Here is a 14,537-nt window from a genome sequence, read left to right as displayed (position 1 = left end):
ATTGTTAAGAGTTGAAAGAGATGGACCCGGCTTATTCAAATCGATATTGTTCTCAACTTACTTAAATTACCTCGATGTTATTTATAGGGCAATGATTTACTTATTTTATTTACTTACACTCCATTTTTAGTTATAAAAAAGGAGTGTAAGTGGATAAAATAAGATAAAAAGGAGTGGGAAAATCACCACTCTATTTATATTGAAATTTACTTATGTTGCATTTTATTTTGTCAAGTCTCCGATATAAGACTTTACATTATTTACCCATCTTCATCTTACAAAATAGTAATATTACTTTTACAAGCAACAACATCAATGACAATTTTAGAATCTCCATCCACCTTTCTCATAAGGATTTTTTTCTAAACTTAGATATCATATATTTCAATCAATAAAAAATAAAAAACTTATGTGTGTCATATTAGATTTCGATCTCGGTTCGTTGATTAAGTTCATTATCATGATTATACACTAAATACGTACAAATGTACTTATGAATGTACCTAAAATAATGTATCTAAGTTAATAATGCATCTAACAAATTACCGAAATCAAAATCTCATTTAACACCAGAGATTAATTGGAAAAAAACAAATCTAACTAAGTATGACAGTCACATGTCTATAATTTCAAATGTAAAAGCAGCCAGCTCAAGCCCAAAAACATTTATTTACCATCCTCATATGACAGTAAAATAGTAAAAAAGTTAAGCTAATTTTTACAACAGAAGATATTTGCGTTGTTAAATGCTGATGTTCTAGAAGCATGGTAAATATTAAAGTAGAAACAGCAGGGAGTGCCATGTCAGCGCCCCCTGGAACCGCAACCACACACAGTTTTTGCTGCTTCTTCCATTTTGACTCCTATTTATACCACTTTTCCAAATTTCAATTCAATTCACACAATACAACACCCTATTTCTTCTTCCCCAAATTCTACTTCTCCACTTCCATTCCCAAATTGCCCTCCATAAACTCCCTAAATTCCAATGTTTGCAACCCTCTCCCTCTCTCCCTCAAACCCTCTCTCCTTCCCCTCTCTTCCCAAAATGCCCCTGCCTCGGCAGCGCCACCAGCTCAGGGTCTCCGCGGCTGGGGCTTTCACCGAGACCAGGCCGCGGTCCAAAGCCTCAACGAGTCTCTACGAGGTCCTCCGAGTCAAGGACAACGCTTCTCTGACGGAGATCAAGTCGGCGTACCGGAGCTTGGCCAAGCTCTATCATCCCGACGCCTCGCCGTCGGAATCGGACGGCCAAGATTTCATCGAGATTCACAACGCCTACGCCACGCTGTCCGATCCGGCGGCCAGGGCCATGTACGACCTGTCATTGAGTGCTCATCTTCAGCATCGTGTTCGTCGGAGAAGCTCGGTCGGGTTTCGACAAGATGGGTTTTATCCGACCCGGAGGTGGGAAACGGACCAGTGCTGGTAGAAAGAAAACGACCATAGGGCCACTTTTTTTCTTTTTTCTTGTTTTGGTAGGCCGCATTTAATTTGTTTTTGTTTCTCTTTCTTGACAAGGAAAAAGAAATTTTAGAATCTGACGTGTAAAAAGGGAAAACATGTAATGTAGAGAAAAATTCTGTAAATGCTTATCACTGCGACGTACGCCAATAAATTTTGAACTGAGTTTGTACTCAAAAGAAATTTTTTTTTCAATTTCAGTCCATAATTTTATTTTTATTTTTTTGAAAAGTTAAACAGAGAACTATTTTTAATTGAATTATTCGAATTAAAATCGTACAATTTAACTACAAATAAGTTGAACTAAAGAAATCATTTGTAAATAATTTAATTTAGTCTTTATTATAATTTTTTCTTTCTAATGTTAGTCAAGAAGATGAGAGCATTGTTTGGCTTATTTTTATAAAAGAACTGAGTTTAAACTATTTTTTAATTTTTATATAGGAGTGAGTATAAATTAATCTAAATTCTAATCAGCGATAAGAGGGATTCGAGCCTGAGTGAAAGAGAGCGGGCAATCTTCCCGCCTGAGTGAAAGAGAGCAAGCTCATTGGCCGGGATTGCCCTGCCCGGGCAATTGGCTATAAGAAAGATTGTCAAATCCAACAATTGTGATATTTATTGCATATGCGGGCTACTACAAACAATCCATGTAGGATGAGGAACTTGGCCACACTACTTTGCTACTTGGACCTCTACAGACGACAAAACTTTCATTGACTAGTTACCATGGTAAAACTGTTTTTGGCCACGGTAATTTGTAATTATGGGTCTTTCACCCATCCAAATTCACAGTTCCACTCCGACCTTTCTGGAAAGAATAAAATTACCATCCAACCAGAAGAAGGAACCATTTTTTTTGGTCGGATGATATAAGAAGTGTTGAGGCCCAAAATCCACTTCGGGCCCAATAAATTATCGCCCAAAATGACATTCTATCAAGGAAATGCGTAAAGCAGAGTACACAAAACCCGCACATGCGAGTTGCAATCCACATGCCATGCTAAATAAATAATGCTAGAATATATCGCCCTACAAATCCATGCTAATTATCCCATCAAGCATAATAAAAGCATGTCAAGCGATGTGTCATGCTGTTTACATGTCATGCCATGCCAAGAAATCATTATTACACACCCAACCACGCTTTTGTTAGCCCAAGCCACCGAATGCTCGGGCTTGCTTGAGTAGGTTGTGGTATGGATAATAAATCAACATGAGTTGATGGGCCGAGAAATGAAAGTCTTGGGTTGCTTGGAAAGCTCATTTCTGAAACACGGTGAGCACAAGAGAAAAGAAATAGCCCAAATAGCCTCAAATAGCCTATTGACTCAAAAGCCCAATATTTAACAAAATAGCCCACTTATTTAATGAACTACCTTGGCCCATACAAAACTTCACAATAAGCCCACAAAAGCCTCAAATCCTTTGCTGAAAAAATAGAAGCCACGTAGAGAAGGTTTGTAGGTTCATTATACAAAACCTTTAGACATTGGGGGAGCAAGTTCCAAGCAAGAAACATTCAAGGAACCAAAGAATATTAGCTCATGAGTGCCAAAACACCCTTCAACAAAGATATATTTCCCAACTCCTTTTCCATCGACTTGGCCATGGAAAATAGAGAAGAAAGCAATAAAAGAAATGGTTGGGAATGGAAATCATTATCTGAGACAAATATGGAAAATGGAGCCTTGAGCTCCCAAAGTTCCTGATTTTGTGCTAATAAACAAAGGAAATTTCACCAAGATAGGAAAAGCCAGGAGGAGAAGAGAAAGGAAGGGAAAAGCTTAGCCAAAATAGGTAGAAACCATTAGGGTTTCTTAGGAAGGATGATTTCAGCACTATAAATGAGGCCTCTTCACCCAACAAAACAACCCATGCCCGGAGAGCAAGCTTTCTCTAACTTGCAAAAACCTCATCTGCTCACCATCTTCTCCATTCTTCTCTTTTGGCAAACAGTATCTGTCAAGAGTATTGTTCTTCATTTCTCTATTCCTAGCCAAATCTCCTACAAAATCTCTCTTTTCTCACCTTAACACTTCCCTTTTTCCCTCTAAGAAAGCCTAAATTTCCTCTTAGTGCTAAACTCATGTTGCTTTTGCTCTCATGCCACATGCCTCTCATGCCAAGCTTAAATTTTATATGTAAGCATGCATAAATTATCTGTAAGTTGCCATTATTTTGGTTGGTAGAAGGTAACCAAAATACTTCCTAAGGCTCTACTACCCTTTCGAGGTATTTTGGGGCTTAATTTTCAACTCAGCAAAGGGACAATTTCATCACCGCCTTTTAAAGCAAAATTTACATTTGCTGGAGGAAAAGTCCCCACAAGAAGGAACCATTAGAATATAAAAAAAAGGCAAAATTGTAATAATGGTGCCTCGATTAAGACTCCAACTTTACTTTTCGTCTCTCATATCGTATCATTATTATGGCCGTCCTTTAATTATATATAGTGTTGCACCACTAGTCATGCACATGATAGATATTTTAGGGGTAAATAAATTTACCATCCAACCACCTCTAAAAGAGGAACCTTTTTTTTTTTTGGGTCGGATATAAGGAGGACCATTAGAAATTAGAATATAAGAAAAAGAGGCCAAATTGTAACAAAAGGTGCCTCGATTAAGACCCGATTTTACTTTTTGTCTCTTATATCGCAAAATTGTTATGGCCGTCTTTTAATTAGATCTGGTGTTGCACCACTAGTCCTTTCCGTCAATTTGGTTTGTTCTTTCGTCAAAATTGATCACATATCATGCACATGAGAGATATTTTAAAGGTAAATAAGACTTTTACCTAGCCACCACCTCCTTCTAACCAAACTCAGCCGCACGTCACCCTCTTCCCCACAAATCTGCCCATCCCTTTAACTCACCAACCCAGCAACCCAAACCATCCCCAAATCAACTTGCTGCTAACATTGGTGTCACTATTTCTATCTACCAGGAGAATGAATGGCCATAAAGTGATTGAAGCTCAGAGGCAAAGGAGAGAGGCCCTCTCCCAAGTCCTAATAATCCTGCAGCCCCATTAAACACACCTTTATTCTAATGGCCACATCCAAACATCTCCACTCTCTTAAACTCTGCCTTCCCAGTAGGTGATGTGAGATTCACAGTAAGGGTTTCAAGGGAAAAAATCACCAGTTGTGTTGGCACTGTCCCCATACCAGTAGAAACAGGGGCATTTTCGGTTCTCAGCCTTGCAATGTTGAGGAGGATCCGGGGACGAAACCAATCTACACTGCGGATCCTGGCAGCTTATGTTTAGAAAACAAGCATATCAAGGTGCGCATTGAACCCAACTAAGTTTCTGTGGGTATGTTAAAAAAGCAGTTGATCTTTGTATCTTTGTTGAATTTTACAGAATTTTTTGTGTGTTTTTCATTTGGGCTCTGCCAATTTTGATGCTTGTTCTATTTCCGAGCTCGATAAGATTTTTTTCAGGCACCCATGATTAAATTGGGAAATTTTTGTCACTTGAGACGGAATTTAATTTTCCTTTTATTTGGAGTAAGTTTAAAGCAGGGTTTATTGAAGCACATTGTGAAATTTAAAGTCCATGAAGCATCTGTGTAGTTTATTTTTGTATCTTAGGCTGTGGATACTTCAGTTGAGGTTGTAATTGTGAGAACAGCTCTGTTTCAGTTCTCTTAGACAAGGCAGGGATAGTTTGTGTTGTGTTGTATATTTTTATTGATATAAAGCTTAATTAGAATTAGAGTGGATTTTTATTGCGAGAACAGATTTTTATTTTTATTTTTAAAAAGGGATTGGTAAACATGATTTCTGATTTTATGCTCCTATTTGAACAAATTTTGATTAATATTTGAAGGTTCCAAAAGTCAGAGCAGTTAAAAATAAAAATAAAAATCCTCCATTTAGGAGGTCATGAGATATGTCTGATATTGTCTATCGACACTGGATTTGAGTCCAGGGGCGGAGTTCTGAGGAAGATGCCTATTTTTGTGATAAGTTTCGAATTTGAACTTTCTAACAGTAGAGACTTGGTAACCATCAAAACGGGGTCTTGTAGTGTTCAATGTTTTCTACTGGTGCGAACAATCCAAAGGCAACTAAAGTATCCATGCATGGTGCCTTTTGGCTGTAAGTTTCGTTAACTCACTATTTGTTCCTTTTCGAGTTTGGTTTTTCTCTTTTGTATCTATGAAATTTGATATAGTTATTTTGATAAACAATGGAACAGGTAAACGTTTACCAGTCTCAAATGGTGTATGAAAGCTTTGATAATGATTTTGTGTGAGGAATTTAAGTGCTTTGAGACGCTTTTTTTTGCTTTCTGTGGAGACTTTAAGATCTCTCATCTTTTACCTTGTTTTTTCATTCAATCGATTTTGGTATTAGTTTTCATTCTGATGACTCTACAGAAGTGCTCTGATTTTGTTCAGGCTTTCATGCTGGGGTTTGATGTGATAGATGCAATTGCCCTTTTGCGTATGGATGAGCTGTATGTGGAGTCTTTTGAGATCAAGGATGTTAAAACACTTTGTGGGGAGCACTTGTCTCGTGCTATAGGAAGACTGTCCGGTAAAGGTGGTAAAACAAAGTTTGCCATCGAGAATGCTACAAAGACGAGGATTGTGATTGCTGATACCAAGATTCACATACTAGGCTCTTTCGCAAATATTAAAGTTGCAAGGGATTCTCTTTGCAGCCTTATCTTAGGGTCCCCTGCTGGAAAAGTGTATTCAAAATTGAGAGCAGTTACTGCTAGATTGGCAGAAAGGTTTTGATTTTAGTCTGTGATACCTTAGAGAGTTTGTCTTGAGTAATGCATTTGTTATAGCCAATTATAGTTTTGAGTCTTCAGAGGATGCGTGTGGCTCTGCAAAGGTTCTAGGTATTTTTGTAACTTGATTAGACGTGACATCTTGTAAGAATTTCCTTTTTATGAAAACATTTTGTTTGAGTTGCATTTATATTTATATTTCTGTTTCATTTTAGACTATGCTCCTGAGTGACAGGTTCATTTTGATATCCAGTTGATACGTTATATCATCAAAGGGCTTACATTATTTATAAGAGGTCTTCAAGGTGCTTCTTCCTGTGTTGAGACAAATACAAGGGTTGATGGCCGGAAGGACTTGTATCAAATATGGACTTTATGCTGGTTAGCTATCTATCCCTGATCACCATTGCCCACTCCGCAGAGCAACTCTTCCAATGTTTGAAGGGTCATAGTCAGCGCACTTAAAACTGCAGCAGATGCAGCATCTGGTTCCTTGCCACCCGAGCCAAAGTTTGAGCCTATGAAGGCTCATGAGATGTCATATGGCTAAATTCAGTTCCGGGAAGTCTATGTTCCGACACAACTTCACAAAAAAAACCTAGCAATGCTATTCTTCTAGGAAAACTGTAAAAATCAAGTAACATCTTTGGCCACACAAATATACTTGTAGTGTAAAGAAAGTCATTCCGAAATCAAATCATGCGTTTTGATAGAAGATTAAACAAAGTGTAAAGGGTACAGAGATATATTAACCGGCCAAAAGAAATAAAGAGACAATTTTGGCATGTAATTAAAACCAAGAATTCATGGTTTGACACAACTTCACAAAAAACCAATCAATAAACAATGCTGACCTTAGCTAAGTTCTGACTATAATTGAGATTTATTTAGTTAGGATTTTTGTTCCTTACTATGCTAGGATTTTGATTACTTACCCCTTTATTTAGTCATATTATAATTGAGATTTATTTCCTATTGTAATTGAGTTCCTATTGTAATTTAGATTTATTTCCTATTGTATTTAGGGTTAACACATCTTCATACTTGTTTATAAATAACTCCATACGTATTTGAGATACCTATCTGAAAATTTACCCTTCTTTGTTTGACATTTATCGAAAGATATAGAGTCCTCATCAGTTTCAAACTAGAGAACCTTTCCAGAAATTCCTTTATTTATGGAGGAGGTGAAGGATCGCCCTGGTCCGTCGTCGCATAAGCCTAAGAAAGTCCTTTATTTATGTTTCGGCGAGTATTCTCCGGGCACTTCTGTTTCTTACTTTATCCACGCCTTTAATTTGGAGAAAAATTGCTATATACTTCCATTGGCAGAATCCAGTATAGTGGGTAAAACAAATCAGCGTCTTCCCGTATGTATGGGTTTTGGTGTCTGCGGCTCCAACATCGTTTTGGCAGGCGGCCTTGAACCGGAATTCAATGGTGGGAGTTTCACACCATATCCGTGTAGAGATGTTTATGTGTTTGACACTACGGACTGCATTATGAATTCACCCCCTGTGATACGTCACCGTCCCCTTCAACAAGGGAAGAATTACCCCGTCATGGTGGAGCATGACTCCAAATTATATGTTCTCTCGTCCCGAAGTTTAGTGTTAATGTGTGGCGTACACTTCGCTCCTGCGTTCGAGATGTTAGACCCCAAAAATGACGAATGGGTGACTTTGCCTGAACCGCCAATTTTCCACCGACGCTACGTTGGAAGAATCAGCAATTGTGTTGTTGTAGGCACTAATATCTTTGTGTCATGTTTGTCTAGTATCTTCCGCTTTGACATGGCTGACACCAGTCAAAAATGGAAAGAGCACTCTTTTACAAACTGCATTCAATTGCCATTAGACTTGGATGAACGAAGTTTAGCTGTGAAAATGAGTGACGGGAATTGGCTAATTTTCGCGTGTTACTCAGAATTGTGTGAAGAGGCTGATGAATTCGAAGACGACGCCTACCACTGTTGCGACGAGGTCGGCTGCTTCAACCGTTCTGGTAGGGGTGTTGATCCTCCTCGGCCTCATCGTCATTTTGAATGGCATCGTACATCTTTGCCCGCGTATCTCATGTCAAGTGACTTTACATCACTCACACGGCTTCAACCTCTGTGCCTGCCTGATCATCTGTTACCTACTCAACCAGGGGGTGAACTATTGCCTAGGTTCCGTGGTCTATTTACTGCTAAAGCGCGTGAAATAAGTCATAGGATCCTCCATTTAGGAGGTCATGAGATATGTCTTATATTGTCCATCGACACTGGATTTGAGTCCAAGGGCGGAGTTCTGAGGAAGATGCCTATTTTTGTGATAAGTTTCGAATTTGAACTTTCTAACAGTAGAGACTTGGTAACCATCAAAACGGGGTCTTGTAGTGTTCAATGTTTTCTACTCGGTGCGAACAATCCAAAGGCAACTAAAGTATCCATGCATGGTGCCTTTTGGCTGTAAGTTTCGTTAACTCACTATTTGTTCCTTTTCGAGTTTGGTTTTTCTCTTTTGTATCTATGAAATTTGATATAGTTATTTTGATAAACAATGGAACAGGTAAACGTTTACCAGTCTCAAATGGTGTATGAAAGCTTTGATAATGATTTTGTGTGAGGAATTTAAGTGCTTTGAGGCGCTTTTTTAAGCTTTCTGTGGAGACTTTAAGATGTAATATTATTATAAGAATACTCTCATCTTTTACCTTGTTTTTTCATTCAATCGATGTTGGTATTAGTTTTCATTCTGATGACTCTGCAAGAATTGTCACCTTGAACTTAAACCTAGCTAGCTATATTGTATAGGAACCCTTGCAGTTTGAGTCCTGAGGAAAAAACACACTTATTTAGTGTTTGATGTCATGCATGCATTTGACTCTTTATATTGTCTCTCTCAATATGGTGCTTTAAGTGATATAAGTGAAATGAGCGAATTTTTCATAAATTGAAGGAATTGGAAGATTGATTGGCTGTTTCTCAATTTTCTTCACTGCCATTGTTCTGTCCCGAATGACAGAGTCAAGGGGTTTAGGGAGTGAGAGAGGGGCTTGATCTTCTAGACAAGGAAATTGGAGAGGACATCAGCCCGAACGTGAAAGTGTTTTTATCCTAGACAATTGGTATATGATCCATGTTTTTCAACTTATTGTGATCCTCAAAATAAAATCCGCATCCATCGAATTCTGGTTCAATGCTGCCTGCCAAAACGATGTTTGGAGTCGCAGACACCAAAACCCATAAGTACGGGAAGCCGCTGATTTTCTTATTGTACAACTAGTTAGCTTTGGTCTTTACACGAATCTACTTCATGTTATATTTGCAGGAAAAAACTATGAGAAAACGCCCTGATATAAGGCACTAGAGCGTACATCAACACTAGTTCTGTTCATTTAGCTACCTTCCAATTTCCACTATTATGCAACCGCTCTTTGATGATCTACCATTCTGGATCAGCACAAGATAAAGGAGTTACCATACCCTCCAAACCATGATGACTGACTTCTTGGGTTTAAGCAAACATCTTGCCACCTTAACACCAAGTTTTTCCTAAAAGATCTTTAACCCATAGATAACTTAATAACTAGGATATAAATTAGCAAAGGTGCCCGCGCGATGCTGCGGGTTTTAAAACTGTATGAAATGTATACAAAATCGTGAAAATATGTATGAAAGATATAGACATGGAGATCTAAATAGCGACAGCATGCTTTGTTTAGCAAGTTTAAGTTACAAAAAATAGACTAATAACATCTTTTATATGCTGCTTGTCATGTTAAAATATTGACCATATTCTAATAAACCAAGCAGCAATCAAAACATCAAAACAGCATCAAAATATCAGCAGTTTTAAGATGTTCACTGTTCAAAAGAGTTTGGATAGGTCTTTATATATATGCTACTGGGTGGTGGAAGGGGATTTTCTGCCTTGATATCTATTGGAAGGGGATCTTTCTCTTGATGGCTTTGCTATAGAGGTGGCTTCTATTCTTTCTTGTCCTTTGCAGGGGTTTTACCTCTGTTGGTACAAATTTGGAAAATGGCAGGTGTTAGTGTAGATAAATGGAAAAATTTGAGCGAATACCAACTATCATCACAAAATAAAGTTAAAAAATCCAACAGGACAAACAACAGTTTAGGTACATCAACCATTCTATTAATCTGATGGACAAAAGTATAACCTCAGTCTATTTAATCAATTGATAACAAACTTAGAACAATTGTAACAATTTATTAAATAGGTATGAGAGAATTAAGCCAGAACACTCGAGCTTTAATAGCATCAGTGGTGGTATTTGGCCCGATTCCAGTTCGGTCGGAACTTGCTTGGGGCCTAATTCCTCCTCATGCCCGAGCTAGCCCCTTGCACTAGAAATGCTCTACGGAAGGAGAGAAGAAACCTCCCAGGCCCTACTAAATGCTAACACTCCCAAGTTCAGACTAAAAAGCCCAAATCCAATAAACTTAGCCATGTTATATTTTGGACAATATATTGGGATATTTTTCTTTTCTCTTTTTTAAATCAAAAGGCTCAAAAGGTAGGAGTTTGTGGAAGATCATATCTTATTGACTTAATTCCCCCTCTTTTGTTTTCTTATTATCATCCTCATCATACCTTAGACCCTTTGTCACATTTGAAGATGAGAGAACAAGAAAACAAAATGTTTCTAAGAGAACATGAAGACAAATCACCCCAAAATTTACATATAAAGGAAACCAAAGCAAATCTCATTTCTTTGACACAAGAATTATCGAATCATACATTTAAGAGTGTTCATTCTCTTGCATCTGAGTTCGATCCTCCTCTTCGTATATTAGAGTAATTTAGAATTTAAGAGTGAGGAAGCCTTCTACTATGATTTATTTATTTTAAATTTCTTCACTTCTTTCTTTATTCGTGCAAAAAGTTAAAAGGGAAAAGAAGGAAGAAAAAAAAAGGGCCTTCTAGAAGGCATGTGACCAATTGCCAACACTTTATCCATATCAAAACATCTTTCTGCCATAAATTACATTGCCCCACATCCCAGTTAATGCCAGTAGTATATGGAGACGTAGCAAGTAGAATTTTAGCGAGCAAGACAAAAGGCTTCTAGAAGCCAAGCCATACTCTTCTCACACGTGGCAACCCATGATCGCAACCACTCAGATTGGTTTACAAAGCTCTCTCATCTCACCGTCAATTCAACAGGCCCATGCTTTTGTTTTCTTATCAGAGCCAAACAAAAGGAAATATAAAAATAAAATAATAAAAATGGAGAGGCACATGCTAATCTGGTGGTTGGTAATTTTCTTGAAGCCTCACTTGATCTATGGGTTCTTCTTTCTTGCATTTGAGACTTAACAGTGGGGGCTCTCTCTCTCTCTTCTTGGCCTTCTAGAAACTCTGTCACGTGCGAAGGCCTTCCATTCCCATGGACTTCAAAACAAAAGGGTGCCCAGGTGCCCTACAACAACACTAAATTGGGAAAGGCTTTAAGCAAAGCTCATAATTGTTAAGAGTTGAAAGAGATGTGCCTGCTTATTCAAACCGATATTGTTCTCAACTTACTCAAATTACCTCGATGTTATTCATATTGAAATTTACTTATGTTGCATTTTATTTTGTTAAGTCTCCTATATAAGACTTTACATTATTTACCCATCTTCATCTTACAAAATAGTAATATTGCTTTTACAAGCAACAATATCAATGACAATTTTAGAATCTCCATCCACCTTTTTCATAAGATTTTTTACTAAACTTAGGTATCATATATTTCAATAAATAATAAATAAAAAACTTACGTGTCATATTAGATTTCGATCTCAGTTTTTTGATTAAGTTCATTATCGTGATTATACACTAAATACTTACAAATGTACTTATAAATGTACCTAAAATAATGTATCTAAGTTAATAATGCATCTAACAAATTACCAAAATCAAAATCTTATTTAACACCAGAGATTAATTGGAAAGAAAAAAAATCTCATTTTCAGTATGACAATCACATCTCTATAATTTCAAATGTAAAAACAGCCAGCTCAAGTATTTACCATCCTCATAGGACAGTAAAATAGTAAAAAAGTGAAACTAATTTTTACTACAGAAGATATTTGCGTTGTTAAATGCTGATGTTCTAGAAGCCTGGTAAATATTAAAGTAGAAACAGCAGGGAGTGTCATGTCAGCGCCCCCTGGAACCGCAACCACACACAGTTTTTGCTGCTTTGACTCCTATTCATACCCCTTTCCCAATTTCAATTCAATTCACACAATACAACACCCTCCTGCTTCTTCTTCCCCAAATTATACTTCTACACGTCCATTCCCAAATTGCCCTCCATAAACTCCCCAAATTCCAATGTTTGCAACCCTCTCCCTCTCTGCCTCAAACCCTCTCTCTTTCACCTCTCTTCCCAAAATGCCCCTGCCTCGGCAGCGCCACCAGCTCAGGGTCTCCGCGGCGGGGGCTTTCACCGAGACCAGGCCGCGGTCCAAAGCCTCAACGAGTCTCTACGAGGTCCTCCGAGTCAAGGACAACGCTTCTCTGACGGATATCAAGTCGGCGTACCGGAGCTTGGCCAAGCTCTACCATCCGGACGCCTCGCCGTCGGAATCGGACGGCCGAGATTTCATCGAGATTCACAACGCCTACGCCACGCTGTCCGATCCGGCGGCCAGGGCCATGTACGACCTGTCGTTGAGTGCTCATCTTCAGCATCGTGTTCGTCGGAGAAGCTCGGTCGGGTTTCGACAAGATGGGTTTTATACGACCCGGAGGTGGGAAACGGACCAGTGCTGGTAGAAAGAAAACGACCATAGGGCCACTTTTTTTCTTTTTTCTTGTTTTGGTAGGCCGCTTTTAATTTGTTTTTGTTTCTCTTTCTTGACAAGGAAAAAGAAATTTTAGAATCTGACGTGTAAAAAGGGAAATCATGTAATGTAGAGAAAAATTCTGTAAATGCTCATCACTGCGACGTGCGCCAATAAATTTTGAACTGAGTTTGTACTCAAATGAATTTTTTATTTTCAATTTCAGTCCATAATTTTATTTTTATTTTGTTGAAAAGTAAAACGGAGAACTATTTTTAATTGAATTATTTGAATTAAAATCCTACAATTTAACTACAAATAAGTTGAATTAACGAAGTCATTTGTAAATAATTTAATTTAGTCTTTATTATAATTTTTTCTTTCTAATGTTAGTCAAGAAGATGAGAGCATTGTTTGGCTATAAGAAATATTGTTATTTTTATATAAGAACTGAGTTTAAACTTTTTATTTTTTTATATAGGAGTGAGTGAGTATAAATTAATTTAAATTTTAATCAGCGATAAGAAGGATTCGAATTTGAGTGAAAAAGAACGGATGAGCGATAAAAGGGATTCGAATTTGGGTGAAAAAGAACGGATGAGCGATAAAAGGGATTCGAGCTTGAGTGAAAGAAAACGGGCAATCTTCCCGCTGGAGTTAAAGAGAGTAAGCTCATTGCCCTGCCCGGCCACTTGGCTATAAGAAAGATTGTGAAATCTAACAACTGTGATATTTATTGCATTTGCGGGCTACTACAAACAATCCATGTAGGATGAGGAACTTGGCCACACTACTCTACTACTTATACCTCTACAGACGAGACGACAAAACTTTCATTGACTAGTTACCATGGTAAAACAGTTTTTGACCACGGTAATTTGTAATTATGGGTCTTTCACCCAACCAAATTCGCAGTTCCACTCCTACCCTTCCGGAAAGAAAATAAATTTACCATCCAACCACCTCTGAAAGAGGAACCTTTTTTTTTTTGGTCGGACATAAGGAGGACCATTAGAAATTAGAATACAAGAAAAGGAGGCAAAATTGTAACAAAAGGTGCCTCGATTAAGACCCAATTTTACTTTTTGTCTCTTATATCACAAAATTGTTATGGCCGTTTTTTAATTAGATCTAGTGTTGCACCACTAGTCCTTTCCGTCAATTTGATTTGTTCTTTCATCAAAATTGATCACATATCATGTACATGATATATATTTTAAAGGTAAATAAGACTTTTACCTAGCCACCACCTCCTTCTAACCAAACTCAGCCGCACGTCACCCTCTTCCCCACAAATCTGCCCATCCCTTTAACTCACCAACCCAGCAACCCAAACCATCCCCAAATCAACTTGCTGCTAACATTGGTGTCACTATTTCTATCTACCAGGAGAATGAATGGCCATAAAGTGATTGAAGCTCAGAGGCAAAGGAGAGAGGCCCTCTCCCAAGTCCTAATAATCCTGCAGCCCCATTAAACACACCTCTATTCTAATGGCCACATCCAAACATCTCCACTCTCTTAAACTCTGCCTTCC

General features: G+C 38.0%; 3 protein-coding genes and 1 long non-coding RNA gene across 6 annotated transcripts; all 4 read left to right on the top strand.

The window, feature by feature from the left end:
• Positions 1–889: 889 nt before the first annotated feature.
• Positions 890–1,659, top strand: LOC103319254 (uncharacterized). Its single transcript, XM_008220769.3, has one exon. The coding sequence runs from the start codon at positions 989–991 to the stop codon at positions 1,430–1,432; it is 444 nt and encodes a 147-aa protein (XP_008218991.2). The 5' UTR covers positions 890–988; the 3' UTR covers positions 1,433–1,659.
• Positions 1,660–4,156: 2,497 nt separating this feature from the next.
• LOC148921334 (uncharacterized) lies at positions 4,157–6,016 on the top strand. Of its 3 annotated transcripts, none has more exons than XR_016126267.1 (3): positions 4,157–5,573; positions 5,650–5,726; positions 5,876–6,016. It is a non-coding gene; the product is annotated as an uncharacterized LOC148921334 (long non-coding RNA). The 3 variants fall into 3 exon arrangements; XR_016126268.1 differs by having other exon boundaries at positions 4,159–5,573; positions 5,674–5,726; positions 5,855–5,980; XR_016126265.1 differs by having other exon boundaries at positions 4,162–5,573; positions 5,674–5,726.
• Positions 6,017–7,353: 1,337 nt separating this feature from the next.
• On the top strand, positions 7,354–8,925 carry LOC103321619 (uncharacterized). The gene is made up of 2 exons (XM_008223449.3): positions 7,354–8,668; positions 8,769–8,925. Exons 1-2 carry the CDS (start codon positions 7,395–7,397, stop codon positions 8,770–8,772), a joined length of 1,278 nt encoding a protein of 425 aa, XP_008221671.2. The 5' UTR covers positions 7,354–7,394; the 3' UTR covers positions 8,773–8,925.
• Positions 8,926–12,397: 3,472 nt separating this feature from the next.
• On the top strand, positions 12,398–13,244 carry LOC148921333 (Chaperone DnaJ-domain superfamily protein). Its single transcript, XM_089055775.1, has one exon. It carries the CDS (start codon positions 12,549–12,551, stop codon positions 12,990–12,992), a length of 444 nt encoding a protein of 147 aa, XP_088911901.1. The 5' UTR covers positions 12,398–12,548; the 3' UTR covers positions 12,993–13,244.
• The last annotated feature ends 1,293 nt before the right edge of the window (positions 13,245–14,537 follow it).

Source organism: Prunus mume, linkage group LG1 (assembly GCF_029339155.1).
Source record: "Prunus mume cultivar Tortuosa linkage group LG1, ASM2933915v1, whole genome shotgun sequence".
Lineage (NCBI taxonomy): Eukaryota > Viridiplantae > Streptophyta > Magnoliopsida > Rosales > Rosaceae > Prunus > Prunus mume.
This window is presented reverse-complemented; position numbering and strand designations above follow the sequence as displayed.

What these genes read in the sequence shown, in the direction of transcription:
- LOC103319254 (XM_008220769.3), top strand. Translation starts at nt 989, where the DNA reads ATGTTTGCAACCCTCTCCCTCTCTCCCTCAAACCCTCTCTCCTTCCCC.
- LOC103321619 (XM_008223449.3), top strand. Translation starts at nt 7,395, where the DNA reads ATGGAGGAGGTGAAGGATCGCCCTGGTCCGTCGTCGCATAAGCCTAAG.
- LOC148921333 (XM_089055775.1), top strand. Translation starts at nt 12,549, where the DNA reads ATGTTTGCAACCCTCTCCCTCTCTGCCTCAAACCCTCTCTCTTTCACC.